This window comes from Rana temporaria, chromosome 10 (genome assembly GCF_905171775.1).
Source record: "Rana temporaria chromosome 10, aRanTem1.1, whole genome shotgun sequence".
Taxonomy (NCBI): Eukaryota; Metazoa; Chordata; class Amphibia; order Anura; family Ranidae; genus Rana; species Rana temporaria.
Window position 1 is genome coordinate 13,375,822 of NC_053498.1, and position 25,658 is coordinate 13,401,479.

The window sequence follows — 25,658 nt, forward strand, 5'->3', positions numbered from 1 at the left end:
AAAAAACACAAAAAAAATAAAAAATAATAAAATATATATAATGTAATATTTTACAGCCACTTAAAAAAAAGGGGGCAGTCTGTCATCATAGTATAAATAGAGTAAAAATAAACCCACATAGTGAGTGAAAACGTATATAGCGCAGCACATGCGAACTGAATCGCCTCTGGGCGCTGTATCACTTCCGTGAAACCCTATGACCCTAAGAAGAGATGGGTTTTAATCCCTCTCCTGAAGGCCAAATGGTCCGACTCCAATCGGATAGTCATAAAAAGATATAGAAATCACAACCTGACGACAACCACATTCATAGAAATTAAGACAGATTTGACATTTATCTTCTTTTTACTGACCGGTCCTCCGCAGCATCCCTGGGGCTGCTCTGCATAATCAGACCGTTGCACGTGAGCCCATAGACATGGCTTTCATCAGTTGGGACTGGACTTAAAAAATGAGGTTGCCCAAGGATTTTTCAGAAAGTCTACAAATGTAAAAGACTTTCCCACTTAGAAACCACCAAAGCACGTTGCTGACTGTCTTTTTTTTATGTACAGATTTCTATATTAAATCCTATCATTTCTTCTTTTTATTTTGCAGTCATGATAAACAGGACGCAGAAGAAGTTGTAGAGTTACATGAAGGTAAGTCTTTCAGGGATTACAGTTGCTTATCAAACAAACTTTCCTGGTTGAAGACAAAAAAAGTATAACTTAATTACACAGAGAAGATATAATCCCCCCCCTCCCCCCCAAGAGCAGTTCTACAGCAGCTGTGGGTCTCTCACTTTATAATTTATGTTGCTTATATCTGTGCACAGTGGGAAAATGCTCCTTAGGTTGGTGGCTGTTGGGAAGAATGTTACTTAAACTGGTGACCATTGGGAAGAAGACTACTTACATTGGTGGTCAGTGGGAAGAATACTCCTTACATTGGTGGTCAGTGGGAAGAATGCTCCTTACATTGGAGGTCAGTGGGAAGAATGCCCTTACATTGGTGGTCAGTGGGAAGAATGCCACTTACATTGGTGGTCAGTGGGAAGAATACTCCTTACATTGGTGGTCAGTGGGAAGAATACTCCTTACATTGGTGATCAGTGGAAAGAATGCTCCTTACATTGGAGGTCAGTGGGAAGAATGCCCTTACATTGGTGGTCAGTGGGAAGAATGCCCTTACATTGGTGGTCAGTGGGAAGAATGCTCCTTACATTGGAGGTCAGTGGGAAGAATGCCACTTACATTGGAGGTCAGTGGGAAGAATGCCACTTACATTGGAGGTCAGTGGGAAGAATGCCACTTACATTGGAGGTCAGTGGGAAGAATGCCACTTACATTGGAGGTCAGTGGGAAGAATGCCACTTACATTGGCGGTCAGTGGGAAGAATGCCACTTACATTGGAGGTCAGTGGGAAGAATGCCACTTACATTGGTGGTCAGTGGGAAGAATGCCACTTACATTGGTGATCAGTGGGAAGAATACTCCTTACATTGGTGGTCAGTGGGAAGAATGCCACTTACATTGGAGGTCAGTGGGAAGAATGCCACTTACATTGGAGGTCAGTGGGAAGAATACTCCTTACATTGGAGGTCAGTGGGAAGAATGCCACTTACATTGGAGGTCAGTGGGAAGAATGCCACTTACATTGGTGATCAGTGGGAAGAATGCCACTTACATTGGAGGTCAGTGGGCAGGATGCCTTTTATATTAGAGACTATTGGTTAGAATGCTCCTTACATCGGTTGTTGGTGGGATGAATGATCCTTGCATGGGTAGTCATTGAAATAAATGTCCTCTCCTCACATAGGTGGACATTGGGAAGAATGGCACCCCTCTACAGATGGCTACAAAGATCATTGGTGTCCATGCTCATGTCTTTGAAAGTCAAAAATTGCTTATTGCTCAAGGAACCTCCAGCAACCTCTGGAGGAATCTCCCCCCCCCCCCCCCCTCAGGTTTCCACACAACCTTGGTTGAGAGAGACTGATCTAGACACATGCCTCCTCATTGGCTGCTGTATATTAGCAGCATAAGCACTCTGAGGAATTGTGAAGCTGATGCAGAATTACTCGGGTGACCTAGTCTTGGTACAGGAATTGGGTAGCTATTCAGGCATACATGTAGGCTGTGTGCAGTCATCTATGAATAACGCACAGCGTGTTGTTTGTCTACAGGTGATGAGACGAGTGCTGATGAGCATACCGCGGTGGCCATTGCTACTGTCCAGCAAGCAGCCTTTGCAGACCACAACATTCAGTATCAGTTCCGCACAGAAAACAATGGAGGTCAGGTATGTAGATTACACTACCATGAAAAAAAAGGAGGTCCACATCACTTGTTCTGCTAGTGGTTTTCAAGTTGTGAGGTGGGATTCACCTACCAGCCAGTTGTATTGGTCACCAATTACCTAACCGTGGCTTTTTGGTGCCAGTTCCAAGGACACCTGCATTCTTTTCTCTTGGTTTTAGAAATCTGTACACTAAAGTCTGCCTCCAGCACAGTGGTCTAAGCCAGGGCTCGACAAATCCCGGTCGCCAGGGCGACTAGAAATAGTGTCATGGCGACTTCGCTTGGAAGGTGGGTAAAAAAAAAAAAATTTTGTTCCATAGGACCGGCGCTCCGCGGACTAGGCCGAAGCCGCGGCCTCGCCTAAAACATCCTTAATTGAGGCCGCGGCCTTGTGAAGTCCCCAGCTCTTCCTTGTGTGAGCTGGCGCCATCTGGTAGTGGCCGTTGGTATTACAAGTTAAGCATTGCAAGTTAAACAGCAATTCTAATGTAATTTTTCACTATTTTCACTGCCATCTTCTTGCCTCTAATTAGAACCCCCAAACATTATATATATTTTTTATCCCAACACCCTAGAGAATAAAATGGCGATCGTTGCAATACTTTTTGTCACGCCGTATTTGCGCAGCGCTCTTAAAAGCGCACTTTTTTGGGGAAAAAAATACACTTTTTTAATTTAAAAATAAGACCACAGTAAAGTTATCCCCATTTTTTTTTAATATTGTGAAAGATAATGTTACGCCGAGTAAATTGATACCCAACATGTCACGCTTCAAAATTGCGTCCGCTCGTGGAATGCCGACAAACTTTTACCCTTTAAAATCTTCATAAGCGACGTTGAAAAAAGATCTACAGGTTGCATGTTTTGAGTTACAGAGGAGGGCTAGGGCTAGAATTATTGCTCTCGCTCTACCAATCGCGGCGATACCTCACATGTCTGGTTTGAACATTGTTTACATATGCGGGCGCTGCTCGCGTATGTGTTCGCTTCTGCGCGCAAGCTCGTCGGTGCGTTTTCTGGCTCTTAACTTTTTTAGCTGGCTCCTAGATTCCAAGCAAATTTGTCAAACCCTGGTCTAAGCATCTTATAAGGACCAAATTACATTCTAGATTGGCAGTTTGTGATTGTGGCTGTACAGTATATCATTCTTCTGTTCAGTTTTTGCTCTTGCTGGTAACTTTTGATTTTTGGTGTATTTTCTTGTTTTCTCCAGGTGACATACAGAGTAGTCCAGGTGACAGATGGTCAGCTGGATGGTCAGGGTGATGCAACTGGAGCAGTGAGTGTGGTTTCTACTGCAGCCTTTGCTGGCGCCCAACAAGCTGTAGCACAGGTGAGAGTCACACATGCAGTGCTAGCGGTGTGTACACAACCTCTACTAATCCCCAGCCTTCCCTGAAGTCTTGCTACAGTTGTACTAGTTCCTCTTCTGTGCTAAAACTGCTTACTGGTATTCTGATTTCACTGCACACTCTGATTTTCACACAGTGTTCATTTGAAATCTGCAGCAGGTCAGATAGATCCCGTCTCAATTCCTGGCTGGAGGGCATCCAGCTTTGTGTAGCCCTTTCCCCTCTAGTCTTACTGTCTCTTTGTTCTTTTGGATTTCAGTTCTTTGATTCATAGAGGCTCAGCATCGCATGTGGTTGTTGCATGCAAATCCTCCAGGCTGGCATTCAGCCATCAAGGCATATTGATATTTGCATAACTCCTCCAAAGAGCCAGCCCAATGCTTGCATTAAGGCTAAAGACTTTGACGAGGGAGTACTGAGGCAGGGTGCTGTGATGTTTTCAGGAATCTATGTACAGCACCCTTCCAGTTCCTCCCACCAACCATGATCTGCCTGCGTTTGAGAGAGCAGCACAGAGACTCGGTGATGATAATACTGGGTATTTGCTATAAGCTTACCTGTAGGTAAAAATAAAATGGTTTACTACAACTTTAAGCCTTAAAGTGATACTAAAGCTTTGTTTAAAAAAAAAAATAACAAACATGTCATACTTGCCTCCACTGTGCAGCTCGTTTTGCACAGAGTGGCTCCGAACATCCTCTTCTGGGGTCCCTCGTCGGCTTTTGAGGCTCCTCCCCACATTAACCCCCCCAGGAGAAGCGCTCACCCAAGGGGGTTACCTTGCGGGCGCACTCCTAAGTCATACACTCGGCGGCTGCGTCATTTGATTTGGTTAACAACAGCGGGAGCCAATGGCTACGCTGCTATCAATCTATCCAATCAAAGCCGTGACACGCCAGCGGAAATTCGGGGCTCAGGTAAGAAGGGGGGGGGGGGGGCCGGACACTGCAAGGTGTTTTTTCACCTTAATGCATAGGATGCATTAAGGTGAAAAAACAGGAAGGTTTACAACCCCTTTTAAAGATGAGGTGCTGCAAAAATTAAAAGCCAGCAGATGCACATACTGCAGCTGCCGACTTCTAATAATAGGACACTTGCCTGTCCTGGAGTCCAGCGATGTCGGCACCACAGCTTATGTTTACATCAGCTGTCGGGTGCTGCCGCCTCCATTGCAAGTACAGGGACCCGGCAGTGTAGCCTTACGACTTCACGCCGGGAACCCTATTGCGCATGTGCGAGGCTCCGCTCCTCTCTCCTACTGTCCCCGTGGCCAGGCAGGGAAGAGGAGGATGCCCGAGTGGTGATGCAAATACCCATGGCTGAGGCTCCCGGAAGTGGGGACGGAATACCTGTCAAAGAAAGGTATCCTGTCTATCCCCCCCGAAAGGTGCCAAATGTGGCACCGGAGGGGGGAAGGAGTACAATGAGTGGAACTTCCACTTCTGGGTGGAACTTCCACTTCTGGGTGGAACTCGGCTTTTATATAAAAAGCGCCCGTCTTTTTTACAAAATAACCCTAAAGAGCCACAGCTCCTTGTGCAGACTCAAGAAAAAGACCAAGTTTTTCCGTGCCCATTCTCCTCCACTGCTTTCTTCCTAGAGTTTTTTGCTATGCAAATATTGTTCTATATAGCAGCCCATCACTGATCAGATGTGGTGGCTGCATTTGTTTTTTTACAGTCGCTGTAAATCCGATGGGGACATGCAAGGAAAAAAAACAGCATTTTAGCTTGCACATGATTGGATAATAAAATCGGCAGAGCTTCCCCTCATTTCAGATTTTCCCCTCAGCTTTACAGCGGCTGCACTTTCAGTGCAATTTCAAGGGGACTTTGCACTTATAGTGTAAAGTGTATTTGTCTTTCGTAAATAACCCCCCACACTGTATTAATTGAGTCTAGACACTATAGGACAGGAAATGTGTTATTTGGACCATTACCAGGTGAAAAAAGGGGAATAAAAGCCTGAAAAGAGGAAACAAATGTAACCACCACACCGAAGAACTGGTCATCTGCAATATATGACGGTTTTGGTTTGGGGTTTAGCTATGCTTAAGTTTTTATGGAGGTTGATAGTTCAGTTAAATCAATAGCATGGTACAGAGATTGAAGTGCAGGGGAACGGGTAAGGATATTTTTTTTCCCCCTGCCTTGCGGAAAAAACTTTGCAGAGTTATTTTTTTAAAGGCATCCCATATGCTTAGTTTTACAAACCTGTATAGATTTAGGGCTTTATATTGAATAGTTTGCAGGAAGATAACCTATTATTTTATCTCTGCCTGTCGCAGGCCGTCATCCAGAACCCTTTCAGCAATGGCGGAAGTCCTTCAACAGATGCAGTCAGCGGGGAGACGCGGTTTGCGTACTTCCCGGCTTCCAACGTGGGTGAGACCACTGCAGTATCTGTACAGACAACTGACCAACAACTGGGCCAGGCTGGAGGTAAGGGGAACCTATTTGTCAGATCTTCTGCTCTCCAATTGGAATTTTAACATGACTTTACATCCCAACTCCTGGCAAAAAAAAAGTTTTCCCTTGCTGCAGGGCTGTGCCTGCACTGCAAGAGTTAAACGGACACTAAAGGTTCATTAAAAAAAAAAATGGTCATATTTGTCTCCACTGTGCAGTTTGTTTTGCACAGAGTGGCCCCGAACGTACTCTTCTGGGGTCCCGGCTCCTCCCCGCAAGAGCTAACCCCCTCTGGGAAGCTCTCTCCCGAGGGGTTTACCTTGCGGGAACACTCCTGTGTTATACACTCGTATATAACTGCCTCGCCCCCTGGCAGCCCGGTCACTGGATTTGATTGACAGCAGTGGGAGCCAATGGCTGCGCTGCTATCAATCTATCCAATGAGGAGCCGTTCAGACATTGAGAGAACGCGACATGGGATCGCGCCGACGGAAATTCGGGGCTCGGGTAAGTAAAACGTTGGCTGGGGGGGGGGGGGGGGAGGGCTGGAGAGTGCAAGCTGTTTTACAACCCCTTTAACTGTTCTATTTTTTATCTTGGAGATTGGAGAAGGGAGATATACTCCCCTCTCTGCGGCTCCTGATCCCAACCCACTGGATGAGAACTTTGCTGCCCGGAGTTGAGCTTTAATCTTTCTTGTGCATTTAAGTGAAGCTTTGGTTTTCTTACAGCATGGGAAAGATTTTTTTTTTCTTTCAGCAATTAATGGGCTATACTGCCCCAAACTGATATTTTACATATGGGTGGACTGAGGCACCTGCTGGATTTTTATAGTTCTTGTGTACATCCGCAGTGAGATTTCCCTATCCGGGTTACTGCTGCATGATATGATATGAAATGAAGGATAAAAAAGATGAAGTGAGCTTTCCTCGCAATGACCCTAGCAGGTCGGTGGGGATGGGATGTTCAATGCAAAGTGATCCCATCAGAACCTTCCTAAGGGGCATTAGAAATGCTTAGCGTGTCAGTAAACCCTAATAGTTAAAAATATATATAATATTGCCATATAGGAATTCTATATGTTCCTGAAGAACCTTTATTTTCTCCTTCATTATGCATCATTTACTTGGTGATCCTGCCAGCGGCCTTATTTTCCTAGATCATCATAACAGCTGATTTCACCTTGTGCTGTGCAGCACTTCCTCTGTGAGTGTACAGGACTCCATACCGATGTACGGCGTTCTGTACACTATAGTCGTCTGCCTGTGATTTTTTACATGCAGCCATGCCCCCTTGGCCTGCCCCTAGCTGCAGATTGACAGCGGCTTCCTTAGGGAGGATCCCTGTCAAAACAGAAGTCTACAGAGCAGCGCCTCCAACTTAATTTTGGAGGAGAAGAAGAGACCACTGAAAGGAAAACAAGGTTGTTAAAGGAAAAAACATTTTTGCCTAAAATGAATGTCTGCAAGGTAGACAGACAGAATAGTGTAATGATTGTTAAAAAACGAGTAAATACCTATTAAATTCCTTCATCTATATCACCTCCGGCATTCTAGTTTCTGTTCTCTCATTCACTTCCTGGTTTGCGGCGCTCGTTCATGTAAGAACTACATTTCCCAGTATGAATTGCGGCACGCCCAGTAATTCACACCTCCTTGAAGTCTCTAACACCATAGAGAGCGTCCTGCCGCACAGATGTAGTTCCCAGGAGGGGGTGAGCACGTTACTGACCACCGCAGTAAAGCCTCCCTTCGCGGTGGTCAGTAAAATCAGACCAGCAGGAAGTGAACAGAACAGAGAAGAAATAGAGCAAGTTCTGAGCAAAAACGAACAATGAGGAAGTGAAAAGAGGAATGTCTGCAGGTAAAGGATGCTTATTATGAAAACATTTTTTTTCCTTTACAACCCCTTCAAAGCTACTTATTAAAAACCTAACGTACAGGGCATGCTTAGGCAATGTGCAAGTGATGCCATTAGGTGTTTCCTATACTTGCACTTTACATCCAATTACATTTTTTTGATTTACAGCACATCCTTAAAGCGGTGGTTCACCTGAATTTTTTATTTTTTTTTTAAAGCCAGCAGCTACAAATACAGCAGCTGCTGACTTTAAAAAAATGGACACTTACCTGTCCAGGTCGCCCTCGACGTCGGCAGCCGAAGACGAGCGGTAGCTTGAATTTCGGCTTCCCCCGCCGCCATCCTCGGTGAGGGAATCGGGAAGTGAAACACTGCGGCTTCACTGCCCCATTCCCTACTGCGCATGCTCTGTTCCCACCGGTCCCCTTGTGTTTTGGGGGGGAGACGTGGAGGGGCCGGACTCCCGCGGCAGTCTCTACCAGGAAGTGGTGCAAATACCTGTTTTATACAGGTATCTGCAGCCCCTCAAAGGTGTCAAATGTGACACCGGAGGGGGGAGGGTTCTGAAAAGCGGAGGTTCACTTTTGGGTGAACCTCCGCTTTAATACTGTGTGCGCTATTCAGTCCAAAATAAGACTGCTCTGATGATTTTGTGTAAAAAAAAAAAAAAAAAAAAAAATTAAAACTGAAGCGCCACACCACTGCCAGGAGTTCCAGATACAAGTTTATTCCATTAAAAGTCAGGACTACAATCCAAAAATGCATTTTGTAATTCCAAGCGCCTCCTTTATCAGGTATGCAGTGTAAATGCAAGCACAGACCATGTCTGCAGCTGGTTTGACAGCAACCAATTAACAATTTTATGTCTACTTTTTAGGGCAATTTTACGTCATGATGACTCCTCAAGATGTGATTCCCGCTGGAACACAAAGGACTATAGCGCCGCGCACTCATCCCTACTCTCCGTACGTAACAGTTAAAGCTCTCATATGTTCCTGTACAATAAAACGACTTAATTTCTGGCGGGTTCAGCTCTCCCCCGTGGTCAACACCGTTTTTAATTGTGATATGTCTACCAATTGTGGTGTTTTTTTTTTGTTTTTTTCTTTTAGTCCTGGTGCCCAGCTTGAGGCATTTTGGCACTTATTGTTAAGCCCTAGGGCAGTGATGGGGAACCTTGGCACCCCAGATGTTTTGGAACTACATTTCCCATGATACTCCACTACACTGCAGAGTGCATGAGGATCATGGGAAATGTAGTTCCAAAACATCTGGGGTGCCAAGGTTCGTCATCACTGCCCTATCTGCTTACCTGAGGCAGTTGAGGAAAACTATTCTTTAGACAGGCAGTTGGTAAATTGTTAATTTGTTTTTGCTCTTCATGTGCTGTTCACACCTCTGCCCATAAGTCATTTTTAACCACTTCCCACCCGTATGACGTCCTTTGGTTGAAGTGGTGCACCCGCAGGCATCATCCCGGTATGATGTTCAGCTGTTGATTCCTTCTTTACCAGAAGTGATTTGAGTGGCTGACCAGCCGCTCAATCACTTCTGCAACCTGCGCCTCCCTCGTCGCCTTTCCTGGGCTTTGCCGCCCAATTGCAGAGCCTGGGAGCGCTGTAATGGCAGCACTACACACACAGAGAGAGAGAGGACTGATGACATTCCCTCCCTCTCCGTGACCCCCGGAAACCAGAAGCGACAAGAATTTTCGGCTTTGTTTACCTAGTCATTAGCGGCCAGGAAAGCATCTGATTAGACCAATCTGTGTCTGATTGCCTGCATTGGATCCCAGAGGAGAGATTTGAGGTCAAATTTGGAAATAAAGTTGATGTGAAAAAAAAAAAAAAGATTAAAGAGACCGTAAAATTGGAATAAAATAATATTATAAAAAATTGAAAGTACCCCCTTCCCCTTGCACGTAAACACAAGTCCTGCACGCATATGTAAACGGCGATCTCACCACACATGTGAGGTATCGCCACAACCGTGAGAGCGAGAGCAATATTTATAGCACCAGACCGCTGGTGTAAATCTAAAGTTGGTAACCTGTAAAGGCTTTAAAAGCATCAGATTTTTAGGTACCGTAGTAAAGCTAAATTTGGGCTTTAACATTCATCAATCTTTATCTCTCTTTCTTTCAGGACAGAAAGTTGTAGTTCCTGGAACAATGATGTGTAGGTGTGCCTTTTGTTGTTGTACATAATATGAAAGCTGTGTGCATTTTTTTTTTTTTTTTTTGTTCGCTCCTAAAAAGCTTTCTGTTTCCTGGTAACAAAATTAAATATTACAATTTTTTTCCACATAATTTATTTACCAAGAACTTTTTATTTCTTTATTTTTTTTCTTCCACTGACTAGTTAAAGGGACACTAAAGGTATGTTTTTTCACCTTAATACATCCTATGCATTAAGGTGAAAAAACATTCGTCAATACCGCCCAGCCCCCCACTTTTACTTATTTGAGCCCGTTCACCTGCGGCGCTAGCCCCCTGCGTCCTCTTCTGGTCGTTGATTGGCTAGAGTGGATGGATTAAAAGCAGCGCCGCCATTGGCTCACGCTGCTGTCAATCACATCCAATGAGGTGGCGCGCCGGGGGGCGGGCCCGAGTGATTCAGTGAGCGGCTTTAGCTGCTGGCTGTATCACGGGAGCGCGCCCGCTAGAACTTACCACCATGCAAGCTTGTTCGAATGAAGGTGGAAAGTTCTTGTGGGGAGGACCAGAGGCGGCCACCGAGGGACCCCAGAAGTTGTGGATCGGAGTCACTCTGTGCAAAACGAGCTGCACAGTGAAGGTAAGTATAACATGTTTGTTATTTAAAAAAAGAAAAATTCTCTTTACAACCCCTTTAACTATCTCTTACAATTATGTGGCCAGGAACTGCGCTGTTTAGGTGCTGTTCATCAGTGATATGACCACATGCCTCCAGTGAACTTTGAATTTTTAGTTGGATTATCGTAGGCAATCTTGAAATGGTTAATACAGGGGGTCCCCGACTTACGAACGCCGAGTTAGGAACTTCTCCTACTTACGAACCGGGTGCTGTCGGGACCCTCTGCCATTTTCTGTGGATCGTCTGCTGTTCTGTGCATGCGCGGACAGACGGAGCCTTGGGAAATGTCCGTAATTGGCCGTGAATGCGCAGAACGGCATTTGACGGAACATCGGAAATGTCAGTAATTGCTGGTCTGCGCATGCTCGCCCGACTTATGAACTACAAACAGGAGGTAAGTCCCTAACGGGTTTGTAACCCGGGGACCCCCTGTATGTATAGTCATAGAATTTAAAAAAAATTCCGAAAACATTTAACCAGTTGCTGTCTGGGGCAATTTTTGGCAATTTTTGCAATATCACTTACGTGTTCAAATCATTTTTTTGCTAGAAAAATAAGATTCACGATTCCAAGATTTAAAATCGCACATGCCCATGAAATGGCAACAAACTATGGTACCTAAAATTGTCTATAGGTGACGTTTGAAAGTCTTGACAGGTTCTCGGTTTGGAGTTGGTGATTCTAAACTTTAAGGCAGAAGTTTTTTTTTATCTTAATGTATTCTGTGCATTAAGAAAAAAAAGCCTTCTGTGTGCAACAGCCCCCCTAATACTTACCAGAGCCAAATCTCTATCCAGCGATGTTGCACGAGAGACTCGGCTGTCCGGGACACTCCCTACTGATTGGCTGAGACATGGCTCCATTGGCTCCCGCTGCTGTCAAAGTAAATGAGCCAATGAGGAGAGAAAGGGGTAGGGCCAAGCCACCGCCCCATCTCTGAATGGACACACAACAGCCGCTCTGGTGCCCCCCAAACCAAGCTGCGTGATCTGGGGGCAGGAGTGCCAGCGGGGGACCCGAAAAGAGGAGGATCTGGGCTGCTCTGTGCAAAACCACTGCATAGAGCAGTTAAGTGTAACATGCTTGTTAGTTTTAAACAAAAAAAAAAAGATTTTTACAATCACTTGAATTATGGACCTAGAATTATTGCTGTCACTGTAAAGTTTGCAATGATACCTCAAATATGCATGTATGCATCAGCTGCTTCCCTGACTGTAACAGCCAGGGATTGACGTTTCTAAAAATCCACCATGTCCCTCATTCTCCCCTGTGGGAAGCAGTCCCTACCGTTTACTGTGGTCCCAAAAGGGGGTGGGGTGGAGGAGTCTGGGAACCACCACAGGCAGGAGGGGGGGGGGGGGGTTTAGCCAAGCTGTAAAAGTGATTGGGTGACTGAAATGCCATCTGGATCACTTTTACATGTCAGCCGATCATCGCCTGCTGGAAACCTGTAATCATGGTTTACAGCTGCAGGTTTAAGCACTTACTGACAGGACACTTTAATAGGTACGATCGTCGGCAAAGTTGAAGGAAAGAAAATTGCATAATGTATGGCCTGCCTTAGGCGCAGACTGTTTTTGTGTCACTGGTCGCAGCTTTCCATTCCTGTTCTCGTGGCATTGTGCTGCTGTTTTTCACACAGTCTAATCTAATCTTCATGTATCTTATCTAGAATAAAGTAGTTCAGTGGTTCATTTTTGTCTGTTTTGTTCCTTATCAGGAAAATGGATGGAAACAGAACTCCACGTGATGAGCGGCGACGAGCGCAACACAATGAAGGTAAATGGTTGGCTGTGACATTCCTGGATAATATCTTATGGCTTTTCTCTGTCTGAGGAATTTGATTCTGACTGTTCTTCCCCCACAGTGGAGAGAAGGCGAAGAGACAAGATTAACAATTGGATCGTCCAGCTGTCCAAAATCATTCCAGATTGCAACACAGAGACCAGCAAAACGGGAGCAGTAAGACCAGTTCTTTTATAATATCAGTTTTCCAGACTTGCTTGTTTTGATAAACCCGTCTAATCTCAGTAACTAAATACTCGTCCTATTTCCATTTCCAGCAAAGTAAAGGCGGGATTCTCTCCAAAGCCTGTGACTACATCCGTGACCTGCGCCAGACTGGCCAGCGTATGCAGGAAACGTATAAGGAAGTGGAGAGGCTGCAGATGGACAATGAGGTGTTACGTCAGCAGGTCAGTAAAGCCCAGTGTGGGCAGTAGACAATTTGGGGGTGTGCTCAGTTTTTTTTTTTATTGAGATGGTACATATTGAGGACGTAGGCACCTTTTTGTCCAGGTCACTGTAGTAAGGGCTTTTAGTTTTGGATTTGGGTCCAGTGTATGCTTACCTTACAGATAATGTCCCAGTAGAAGCGCTCTCCTCCTCCCCTCTCGCCCACGCTCTCCTCCTCGCCCCCGCTCTCCTCCTCCCCTCTCGCCCCCCGCTCTCCTCCTCCCCTCTCGCCCCCCGCTCTCCTCGCCCCCCGCTCTCCTCGCCCCCGCTCTCCTCCCCGCTCCCCTCCTCACCTCTCGCTCCCCTCCTTGCCCTTGCTCTCCTCCTCCTCCTCCTCGCCCTTGCTCTCCTCCTCCTCCTCCTCCTCCTCCTCCTCCTCCTCCTCCTCCTCCTCCTCCTCCTCCTCCTCCTCCTCCTCCTCCTCCTCGCCCTTGCTCTCCTCCTCCTCCTCGCCCTTGCTCTCCTCCTCCTCCTCCTTCTCGCCCTTGCTCTCCTCCTCCTCGCCCTTGCTCTCCTCCTCCTCCTCCTCCTTCTCGCCCTTGCTCTCCTCCTTCTCGCCCTTGCTCTCCTCCTTCTCGCCCTTGCTCTCCTCCTCCTCGCCCTTGCTCTCCTCCTCCTCCTCCTCCTCCTCCTCCTCCTCCTCCTTCTCGCCCTTGCTCTCCTCCTCGCCCTTGCTCTCCTCCTCGCCCTTGCTCTCCTCCTCCTCCTTCTCGCCCTTGCTCTCCTCCTCCTCCTTCTCGCCCTTGCTCTCCTCCTCCTCCTTCTCGCCCTTGCTCTCCTCCTCCTCCACCCTCCTCCCCTTAGAGGCAGCAGCAGCAGCCACTGGCTCCTGCTGCCGTCAGTCAAATCCTTGAGGAGAGGGTGGGGCATAGCCACGCTATGTGTGTCTATGGATGCACATAGTCCGGCTTGGGAGCGGCCACCATTGGAAGCAGGTTCTTATGGGGGCACACTGAGGGCGACGTTCCTACAGTGCTGGGTGGGGAAGACACCAGAAGAGGAGGTTCGGGGGTTTTCTGTGCAATGCCTTTGCACAGGTCAGGCAAGTATAGCCTGCAATATGTACATACTAACCACCTTGGTTGGGTAATTTGCATTGAATGTACAGAGGTGCTGGTTCTCTGTCTTTAGTGTGAATTTTGATTCTCTGCACCGTCGGTCACAGCCGCCACATTGATATCATGTAACTTATTTTCCAGATTGAAGAGCAGAAGAATGAAAACACACTTCTGAGGGCACAGCTGCAGCAGCACAGCATTGAGATCGTGGAAGAGACTCCGAGGTCGTAAGATCCGTCACCGAGCCACATAGTGGGGATTTTTTTTTTTTTTTTTTTTAGGGATTAAAATTGCCACGGAGAAACTTGTACATTAGCACCCCCTCCTCCTCCTCCTCCTTTTACTGTTGCCACCACCCCTCCGCCTCTTGCCCAGCCTCCCGCTCCCTTTAAATGTATCGTGTCAAAGATCTTTTTGTCGATCCTCAAGAAGGACATCTGGGAATGAGAAACGTGGAGGGGGTGGTGTGAGGGACAAACGTTGGCTCTTCCTTTGCTGGAGGCAGAAACCCTCCACTTCCTGGACTAACGAACTCGAGCACCTCGAAGGACGGCCAGGCCTCTTTTACTGCCAGCGGGACCTGAATGTGACTCTTTATTATTTGGAGGAATTTTGGAATTAGAGGGTTAAGAAACGCATTGCTCCTTCTTCTTTTTTTCCTTTTATAAATATATAAATACAAACCTACCTTTAGACTTTTAGCAATGAAAACTTAGGTAAAGTAACTTCCTTTCACCCCTTGACCCCTCATCCCTTTTTTTTGCTTTCTTTTAATGAAAAAAAAAAAAAAATACAAAAAAACAGCAGTTGTGACTGTCTAGCATGTGTGGAAGGATGAAAGAATCACGTGTAGTTTTAGAATACATTTTGTGGGAATGACATATTATCGTAAGCAAAGAGCGCATCTGCTGCTAGAGGCACAAGTTATTTGCCTGCGAGCTTTGGAGTTTCATTATATTATTTTTATTTTATTTTTTTTTAAGTTATGTTTAACGTCGACAACTAAAAAAACCTGATCAATACCCAACTCAACCTTCTTCTTGCAGCAACCTAAACTGCCACAAGGTGGCGACAGAGAGCTATGCATCAAGCAGGTCACGAAAAGCCTATGATGAATCAATATTAGTCTTTTTTTTTTTTTTTGCTTTCCAAGTCCTGTAAGGATATTCGCTATAAAAGCAATATTTAATCGGAATACCATCAGGTGTATCTATGCACTTTATTCATCTCTCTCAGCAGCTTCATTGCATTAAACAGTCAATTGCCATCTGTGAAGAGAGGTTTTTTTTCTTTCTTTGAAAATGTCTTTTAAACTTAAATCTGGGGTGCTGAAAAAAAAAAATACCCTTCCCAGTGGGGCTCCCCCCCCCCCCCCCAAAGGACATGCTCATGTTTGCCTAGGGTACTAGGAACAAAGGATTTCTACTTACCCCATTGTGTGTGCTCTCCTGGCAGCTTGGCACTCGCCTCTGCCCTCCCAACGGTCCTAGCTGTGGGTGGGCTCTCAGCATCCTCGCTGCTGGTCCTGCATTGTACATAACTGCCAGAGCAGTGCCTGTGGGACCAGCCGCTGAAGAGACGCAGCATCAGGGAAACTGGTCAGATTGCTGGCTGGTACTTAAGGGTTCTGCCCCCACCCCTTCCAAAAATTAAGAGTCAGCAGCTACAAATACTGGAGCTACTGACTTTTTAATATTAGGGAACGTATCTGGCCGGGCATCCAGCGGTGTCTTCACCCAAGCAGATTCGTGAATCGGCGCTCAGGTGCTGGTGCCATCATCTTGCCTAAGGGAAACCGGTGCAGTGTCATATTCTGCTCCCTATCGCAGAATGCTGCAGAAGTCACGTGGCGGCCAACTGCGCATGCGCAATGCGTTCCAACGGCAAATGCGATGCCTTCCAGGGGATTTACGACACTACCCTTCAGTGAACCATCACAATTTGTCACGGAAGTGACGAGGAACCATACACAGAGCGGCGGGGGGGGTGGGAGAGAAAGATACATACAGATGTAACGAGAACCATACACAGAGCGGCGGGGGGGCGGGAGAGAAAGATACATACAGATGTAACGAGAACCATACACAGAGCGGGGGGGCGGGAGAGAAAGATACATACAGATGTAACGAGAACCATACACAGAGCAGGGGGGCGGGAGAGAAAGATACATACAGATGTAACGAGAACCATACACAGAGCGGGGGGGCTGGAGAGAAAGATACATACAGATGTAACGAGAACCATACACAGAGCGGGGGGGGCGGGAGAGAAAGAGACATACAGATGTAACGAGAACCATACACAGAGCAGGGGGGCGGGAGAGAAAGATACATACAGATGTAACGAGAACCATACACAGAGCGGGGGGGGCGGGAGAGAAAGATACATACAGATGTAACGAGAACCATACACAGAGCGGGGGGGCGGGAGAGAAAGATACATACAGATGTAACGAGAACCATACACAGAGCAGGGGGGCGGGAGAGAAAGAGACATACAGATGTAACGAGAACCATACACAGAGCGGCGGGGGGGCGGGAGAGAAAGAGACATACAGATGTAACGAGAACCATACACAGAGCGGGGGGGAGGGAGAGAAAGAGACATACAGATGTAACGAGAACCATACACAGAGCGGGGGGGGCGGGAGAGAAAGAGACATACAGATGTAACGAGAACCATACACAGAGCAGGGGGGCGGGAGAGAAAGATACATACAGATGTAACGAGAACCATACACAGAGCGGGGGGGCGGGAGAGAAAGATACATACAGATGTAACGAGAACCATACACAGAGCGGGGGGGGCGGGAGAGAAAGAGACATACAGATGTAACGAGAACCATACACAGAGCGGGGGGGCGGGAGAGAAAGAGACATACAGATGTAACGAGAACCATACACAGAGCGGGGGGGCGGGAGAGAAAGAGACATACAGATGTAACGAGAACCATACACAGAGCGGGGGGGCGGGAGAGAAAGAGACATACAGATGTAACGAGAACCATACACAGAGCGGGGGGGCGGGAGAGAAAGAGACATACAGATGTAACGAGAACCATACACAGAGCGGGGGGGCGGGAGAGAAAGAGACATACAGATGTAACGAGAACCATACACAGAGCGGGGGGGCGGGAGAGAAAGAGACATACAGATGTAATGAGAACCATACACAGAGCGGGGGGGCGGGAGAGAAAGAGACATACAGATGTAATGAGAACCATACACAGAGCGGGGGGGCGGGAGAGAAAGAGACATACAGATGTAATGAGAACCATACACAGAGCGGGGGGGCGGGAGAGAAAGAGACATACAGATGTAATGAGAACCATACTGTATCTGCATGTCTCTTTATCTCTCCCCCCGCTCCGTGTATTGTTCTCATTATATCTGCATGTCTCTTTTTTTTCCCGCACCCCCCCCCCCCCCCCCCCCCCCCGCTCTTTGTATGGTTCTTATTACATCTGTATGTCTTTCTCTCCGAGAACACACCTCTGACTAAGGTGTGTTCTGCTTGGTGTGGTCAGTTTTTAATAAGCAGAGGGACCGGCACAGGATCACCAGGGATTTTACACAAAGCAATCAATACAAATAGAACAGGAGACTTTCTCATACAAGTACATGGCACAGCAGGCTCATATTGGGGAATATAAAATGTTGGGTGTACGTATTCTTGAAGGATAAGAGAAGCAAAACAGATTTTTTTTTTTTTTTTAATGGTACCCTATGCAAACAAATAAGCATTTAACCCTTGCAGTGCTTGGGAAGTCCCATGCAAGAGTTGTTTTTTTTCATTTTCCGGCGATCCGCCGTCAGTGATTGGTAGTTTGGTACATATTCCCGCCTCCCAGGTCTGCTTGCTGCATAGCTCTTGTAAATGTATAAATCTGGCATGTTGTAATGAGTTTTTTTTTTTTTTTTTTAATTTTGTTTTATTGTATTATAATTTTCATGCACAGAGCTGGATAAGTGGATTTTTGGATTCCTTTATGAAGTTGCTAGCATACAAATTATGTCAATCTCTTATATATAAAAAAAAGACTGTTTTGTTATTATTTCCTTTTTTTTTATTTTTATTATTTTTTTTAATGGTCGATTCCTAATCGACAAACCTGTATCATTCCTAAAGAAAATCACTTTGCTCATTAAAGTGTATGTCAGGGCAAAATAAACACCCCTCATGATCAGTACATCTCTGTACAACATGCACATTTTTCTCAGGTTTTATACTTTTTTTAAAGATACAGCAAGCGCTGAAGAAATACGTGTTGATTTGTCACCTTGTGTAGGCTGACAACCCTGTACTACCGTTGCTGCACTGCACTGGACTATAGAGCTCCCCCCCTATCCCCTGCCCCACTCTCTCCCTTTCCACATTCATTCACCAATCTCCCATCAACTCCATGCTGCTGCCTTGGCTCCCAAAAGCCTATCCACATTCTAGCCCGGATTCACAAAGCACTTACGACGGCGCATATTTACACTTACGCAGCGTATCTCGAGATACGTCGGCGTATCTATGCGCCGTGCCCACAAAACTAGATACACCTGAAAATAGGCTTCATCCGACCAACGTAACTTGCCTACGCCGTCGTATCGTGGGCGCATATTTACGCCGGGCGCATTTGCCGCACCTATTGATTTTCTATGCATATATGCAAATGAGGGAGATACGCCCATTTTACAAACGTACGTCCGTCCGATGCAGTGCGCGTAAAGTCATCTGCCGGCGCAAAGTTATGCCCCATAAAGGAGGTGTAACTCGGCAGCATTCATGCAAAGGGAACACAAGCCAACGTATTTTACGTAGTACGTGAATAGGGCCGGGCGTAGGTTACGTTCAAATCGTAGACAGTGATCCGTCCAATCTTAGGGAGTATTTCCAAAGTGATTCTTAGCATGCGCACTGGGATGCGTCCACGGGTCGGCGCATGCGCCGTTCGTTATTAGTATCTTTATGGCCCTCGGGCCATCATTTGCATGGGGTCACGCCTCATTAGCATGGATCACGCCCACTTCCACCTACGCCGGGGGAACCCAGCGCAGTTTGGGAGGCAAGTGCTTTGTGAATTTGGTGCTTGCCTCTCTGCGCTACGTCGGCGTAGCGTATATTAGATACGCTACGCCAGCATAAATATGCGCCAATGTATGTGAATCAAGGCCTGTGTGTGTAGGAGAGGGTCTCTTGGGAGATGTAGATCTGTTAGGTTTCCAACAAAGGAAATGTGCTTTACTGCAGGGCTTGACAAATTTTGCTTTGAATCTAGGAGCCAGCTAAAAATGTTAGAAGCCAGTGTTTGTTTGTTTTTTAAGCACTTTAAGGCTCCATTCACACCTAGGCAGACAAATTTGCGGCGTTTTGTCGCCGCAAATCGTGGTACAAATAGCGGCGTTTTGTACCGCGATTTGCGGCGACAAAACGCTGGTATTGTCCGCCTAGATGTGCCCCAGATTGACCCCCTCTATGGAGATGCTTCCCATCTCCTAGCCGAACGCCGCCTGAAAAAAAGGTCCGGGACCTTTTTTCAGGCGTCCGGCGTTCAGCGTGGAGATGTGAACCATCTCCATAGAGGGACATGTGTTTTCATCCCTCTGGCGGCAGCGGCGTAGCATTACAGGCGTAAAAACGCCTAGGTGTGAATGGGGGCTAAGACCCGGACCTTTAGGCAGCTAAAGGACCTGGCCAGTTTTTGCGATTCGGCACTGCGTCGCTTTAACTGACAATTGCGCGGTTGTGCGACGTGGTTCCCAAACAAAATTGGCGTCCCTTTTTTCCCACAAATAGAGATTTTTTTTTTTGGTGGTATTTGATCACCTCTGCGGCTTTTATTTTTTGCGCTATAAACAAAAATAGAGCGACGATTTTGAAAAAAAATCAATATTTTTTGCTATAATAAATATCCCCCAAAAATATCGAAAAAACACATTTTTCCTCAGTTTAGGCCGATACGTATTCTTCTACCTATTTTTGGTAAAAAAAATCGCAATAAGCGTTCATCGATTGGTTTGCGCAAAATTTATAGCGCTTACAAAATAGGGGATAGTTTTATTGCATTTTTATAAAAAAAAAATGTTTTAACTACTAATGGTGGCGATCAGCGATTTTTTTATTTTTTTTTTTATTTTTTTATTTTTTTTCGTGACTGCGACGGCATGGCGGACACATCGGACAATTTTGACACATTTTTGGGACCATTATCATTTTCACAGCAAAAAATGCATTTAAAAGTCTCCGCTCAGGATCCCGCAAACCAAGAAAAAGATGTCAAAGAGCAAATAGTTTTGTTGACATTTATCTTACCTTTAGAGTAATACAAATTAAAATAAATGTATTTATAGAGATCTACATCTCCAGAACTAGTAGGGGGGACAGTTGGTGAGTAAAGGGGGGCAGTTGATGAGGGGTGGCATTTGGCAGCTATGACCGTGTATAGTCAAGGTGAGATTATGAAATGTGTTGTAGAAGCCGGGCCGCCTCTGCTCTGTCCAGCCCGCCTGACGCCCAGCTCCCTCCTGGCGCCGTGCTGCTGTTTGCGAAGCGTGTACTTTAACTCCATGGCCCCTTTCTATGTCACAATCTGGGTGAGGGCTCCAGTAGTCTCACAGACAGGGCTCTCCTCCATAACATTCCCAGCAGATCCCCCCTCCCCAGTTCCAGGATTTGGAAGGCTTTATGAAAACCCCCTACATTCTCGAATCTGTTTATTGACTAAAAAAAAGGATCCTGGCATCCCTCGGACAAATGGCAATGTACTGCAAGGATAGGCAGTGCTCCATTTTTCTTTGGCATTTTCCCCCAAGTTTGAACACTTTTCAGACAGCATATTCCTGGGGTTCATCTACTGACCCACTAAAAACTGCTAGAAAGTGTTTAAAATGTTTCAGGCACTCCTCAGATACTGAAGTTGAATCTGCTTGTATTTTGCCGCTCATCTTCTCCATCAACATGCTAATGAAATTTGTAAATAACATATTTTTTTTATTATGTGCTTTATTTTAGACCCAGTGATGTCATTGTTCAGTCTCCATGCTTCTCTCTGTAGTGCAGAGAGTATGTTGCTGGTGGGAGGGTAAGGCAGGGTGCTGTGCATAGATTCCTAAAAACATCACAGCACCCTGCAGGGCCGTCTTAATAGCATCATGGGCCCCCCTGGGCAAAGTAATGCACTGGGCCCCGACCATAGGGTGACCAGATGTCCCCGGATTGAGGACACTGTCCCCAGACCAAATCTGTCCCCGGATTTGATATTAAGAGGGGCTGTAGTCAGGGCCGTCTTAATAGCATCATGGGCCCTTGGGCAAAGAAATGCTCTGGGGCCCCTACAATGATGACAGTGCAGGTAAACAGACATCAAGAAGGTAGGAGGCAGACTGCCTCCCCTGTGTATCTATCACTCTCAGTACCATCATGGGGCCCCCAATTTTGGGGCAGCGTGGGCAGAAGGTCCAGCTGCTTTGGGGAAAGTGTAGGGGCCCCCATGTGGCTGGAGCCCCTGGGCAGTGCCCTCTCATTAAGACAGCCCTGGCTGTAGTGATCCTGCATTTCTGGGTATGGGAGCCAATCATTGGCTCCGGCAGACTCGATGTCCATCGGTAGCTGCTGATCGTTATGTACATAGGCAGAACAGTGGTTTGGCTATGTAAACAAGGCAGATCGCCATTCTGTCAGTATGGAAGACATTGATCCTGTGTTCCTGCAAAGCTGGTACAGGGATCTATGCCTTCCCTTAGGAAAAGCATCTCCCCCACAGTAAGAAAACACTTTTTAGGCACACATTTAACCCTCTGATTGCCCTAGATGTTATCACCTTGCCAGCCAGTGTCATTAATACAGTGACAGTGCATATTTTTAGCTCTCTTACGGTGTTTATGTTTCAGTCATTGTGTGTTGTGTGGTTCAGGATGTCCTTGACATTGTACTGACTCTTGTACACTGAAGTCTGTCTGATGGGTGAGTGGATAGAGGAGACAGCGCAGAACATTATCAGCAATCTCCACCACTTCTACTACAAGTGCCCCCCTTCTATTCTACTCATCCCTAGGTACTTCTGGTACATGTTGTCCTCTGCCGTACCCCCTTATACAGTCACTGTGACTAATATCTTCTGTCCAAAGTTTATTATATCAAACCGGGGCTACAAATCTTGTAATAAAAGCTCACCTCTGCACCCCTCTTCCAACACTGCTCACCTCTGCACCCCTCTTCCAACACTGCTTACCTCTGCACCCCTCTATCAACACTGCTCACTTCTGCACCCCTCTTCCAGCACTGCTCACCTCTGCACCCCTCTTCCAACACTGCTCACCTCTGCACCCCTCTTCCAACACTGCTTACCTCTGCACCCCTCTATCAACACTGCTCACTTCTGCACCCCTCTTCCAGCACTGCTCACCTCTGCACCCCTCTTCCAGCACTGCTCACCTCTGCACCCCTCTTCCAGCACTGCTCACCTCTGCACCCCTCTTCCAGCACTGCTCACCTCTGTACCCCTCTTCCAACACTGCTCACCTCTGCACCCCTCTTCCAGCACTGCTCACCTCTGTACCCCTCTTCCAGCACTGCTCACCTCTGTACCCCTCTTCCAGCACTGCTCACCTCTGCACCCCTCTATCAACACTGCTCACCTCTGCACCCCTCTTCCAACACTGCTCACCTCTGCACCCCTCTTCCAACACTGCTCACCTCTGCACCCCTCTTCCAACACTGCTCACCTCTGCACCCCTCTTCCAACACTGCTCACCTCTGCACCCCTCTTCCAACACTGCTCACCTCTGCACCCCTCTTCCAAGACTGCTCAGTGCTCACCTCTGTACCCCTCTTCCAAGACTGCTCAGTGCTCACCTCTGCACCCCTCTTCCAAGACTGCTCACCTCGGCACCCCCTGTCACCCTCTTCCAGCACTGCTCACCTCGGCAGCCCTCTTTCAACACTGTTCAGTGCTTACCTCTGCACCCCTCTTCCAGCACTGCTCACCTCTGCACCCCTCTTCCAGCACTGCTCACCTCTGCACCCCTCTTCCAGCACTGCTCACCTCTGCACCCCTCTTCCAGCACTGCTCACCTCTGCACCCCTCTTCCAGCACTGCTCACCTCTGCACCCCTCTTCCAACACTGCTCACCTCTGCACCCCTCTTCCAGCACTGCTCACTTCTGCACCCCCTGCCATCCTCTTTCAACGCTGCACACCTCTGTACCCCTCTTCCAACACTGCTCGCCTCTGCACCCCCTGCCAACCTCTTCCAGCACTGCTCACCTCTGTACCCCTCTTCCAGCACGGCTCACCTCTGTACCCCTCTTCCAGCACTGCTCACCTCTGTACCCCTCTTTCAACACTGCTTGCCTCTGCACCCCTCTTTCAACACTGCTCACCTCTGCACCCCTCTTCCAGCACTGCTCACCTCTGCACCCCTCTTCCAACACTGCTCACCTCTGCACCCCTCTTCCAGCACTGCTCACTTCTGCACCCCCTGCCATCCTCTTTCAACGCTGCACACCTCTGTACCCCTCTTCCAACACTGCTCGCCTCTGCACCCCCTGCCAACCTCTTCCAGCACTGCTCACCTCTGTACCCCTCTTCCAGCACGGCTCACCTCTGTACCCCTCTTCCAGCACTGCTCACCTCTGTACCCCTCTTTCAACACTGCTTGCCTCTGCACCCCTCTTTCAACACTGCTTGCCTCTGCACCCCCTGCCAACCTCTTTCAACACTGCTCACCTCTGCACCCCTTGCCAACCTCTATCAACACTGCTCACCCCTGCACCCCTTGCAACCCTCTTCCATCATTGATCACCCATAAACCTCCTGTCACCCTCTTCAAACACTGATCCCCTCTGCATTCCTTTCCAACCTCTCCCATTCCTGCTCACTTCTGCACGACCTGCCACCCTCTTCCAACACTGTGACAGAGTGATAAAATAGAGGCAGACAGTTGTCACCCCATAATAATACGTGCGCAAAGGAGCTTTATGGCAGGATCACCAGAAATCATTTTAATGAAAGCTGCAAAAAAATACTGATAATGTCATAGCTGAACTCCGAGAACTCTTCTAGAGGCTTGGTGTATTTCTTCCAGATCTGTGCAGTCATTCGTGTGCGACTTTTCCTTCCTGTAATAAAGACTGCTCACTGCTGCTCTCTCTCCTTGTGCAGAGTGACTGGTCTTGTCTCCGCCCCCTCCTGTTTCCTGCAGGTAGCCTGTAGGTGGAGCTGCTGGGACCCCTCCCACAGCTCTGCTCTCTGACCAGGCTATGTACAGCACAGTGATGATGTCACTGCTACCTTTACAAGGTAACATCTGGCTTTGCAAAGGCATTTGATACACACAAAGCGGATTTCTAACCTTTGTGGCTACTGAGGAATATAATGAAAGTTCTTTTTTTTCCCCAGGAGTTTAAAATCTACATTAAAATGTTCTAAAGCTAATAAGATTGGGTGTTCTAATAAAAAAAAGATTTCTTATAATAAGTATTTCTTATTTATACTCAGCAGCTCCTCCTCTGGTAGTAGAATCCATAGAATCCTATCATCGTGACACAGTTATGCGGAGAGCCGTGCTGGCTCTGTTATCTTTCAGCAGATAACGATCTATCGATGGGCTCATCCTCCCTCCTCCCGTCACCCTCTGTCACTATCCGCTAAGGTCAGCGGCTGGCCTGGCGCCCCTGCGTCTGACAATGGCCGACTCCCAGGAGCCTGGTCCTTCTGGACTTCAGCCTGACACACACACACACAGGGTGAGAGGGGGGATCGCACCCAGCAAATCTCACCTGACTCGCTATCTCTGTCAGAAATGTGTACTGTCAACAAATCCGTCCGAAATCTTAATGTCCTAAAAATCTACATATCGTGCCTAGAATTAATAAGGGGATCAGCAAAGTAGTGCAAAGTAGACGTCAAGTCTCCATGCTCACCAAGGCTCCATTCAAGTCACACCAAGGCACCATTCAATTTTCACCAAGGCACCATTCAAACCAAGGCTCAATTCATGCCAAGAGTCTATTGACACCAAGGCTCCATTCACACCAAAGCTTCATTCGAACCAAGGCCCCATTCATGGCAACAGTCCATTGACACCAAAGCTTCATTCGAACCAAGGCCCCATTCATGGCAACAGTCCATTGACACCAAAGCTTCATTCAAACCAAAGCCCCATTCATGCCAAGAGCCCATTGACACCAAAGCTTCATTCAAACCAAGGTTCCATTCATGCCAAGAGTCCATTGACACCAAAGCTTCATTCAAACCAAGGCCCCATTCATTCCAAGGCTCCATTGACACCAAGGATCCATTCAAACCAAGGTCCATTTATGCCAAAGATCCATTCACGCCAAGGCTCCATTCAAACCCAAGGTCCATTCACGCTAAGGATCCATTCAAACCAAGGCTCCATTCAGAATAAGGCTCCATTCACACCAAGGCTCCATTCACAGTAAGCCTCCATTCACACCAAGGCTCCATCCACACCAAGGCTCCATTCAAACCAAGGCTCCATTTAAGAAAAGGATCCATTCAAACCAAGGCTCCATTCAAACCAATGCTCCATTGACACCAAGGCTCAATTCAAACCCAGGGTCCATTCACGCTAAGTATCCATTCACGCCAAGGATCCATTCAAAAACAAACAAACAA

The 25,658-nt window shown here is 47.1% G+C and overlaps 1 protein-coding gene across 3 annotated transcripts in view; it reads left to right on the plus strand.

Annotated features, from left to right (window-relative positions):
- The window catches only part of USF2 (upstream transcription factor 2, c-fos interacting), a 37,091-nt gene extending 21,786 nt beyond the window's left edge, over window positions 1–15,305 (plus strand). For 2 of the 3 annotated variants that reach the window (XM_040327251.1, XM_040327253.1), the window contains 10 exons: window positions 598–641; window positions 2,169–2,284; window positions 3,497–3,616; window positions 5,923–6,076; window positions 8,781–8,868; window positions 10,048–10,080; window positions 12,458–12,516; window positions 12,605–12,699; window positions 12,801–12,932; window positions 14,172–15,305. In XM_040327251.1, the coding sequence (XP_040183185.1) occupies window positions 598–641; window positions 2,169–2,284; window positions 3,497–3,616; window positions 5,923–6,076; window positions 8,781–8,868; window positions 10,048–10,080; window positions 12,458–12,516; window positions 12,605–12,699; window positions 12,801–12,932; window positions 14,172–14,261 (931 nt within the window). In that variant the 3' untranslated portion in view covers window positions 14,262–15,305. The remainder of the gene's footprint in view (window positions 1–597; window positions 642–2,168; window positions 2,285–3,496; window positions 3,617–5,922; window positions 6,077–8,780; window positions 8,869–10,047; window positions 10,081–12,457; window positions 12,517–12,604; window positions 12,700–12,800; window positions 12,933–14,171) is intronic. The other variant, XM_040327252.1, reaches the window with a different exon arrangement.
- Window positions 15,306–25,658: the final 10,353 nt, after the last annotated feature.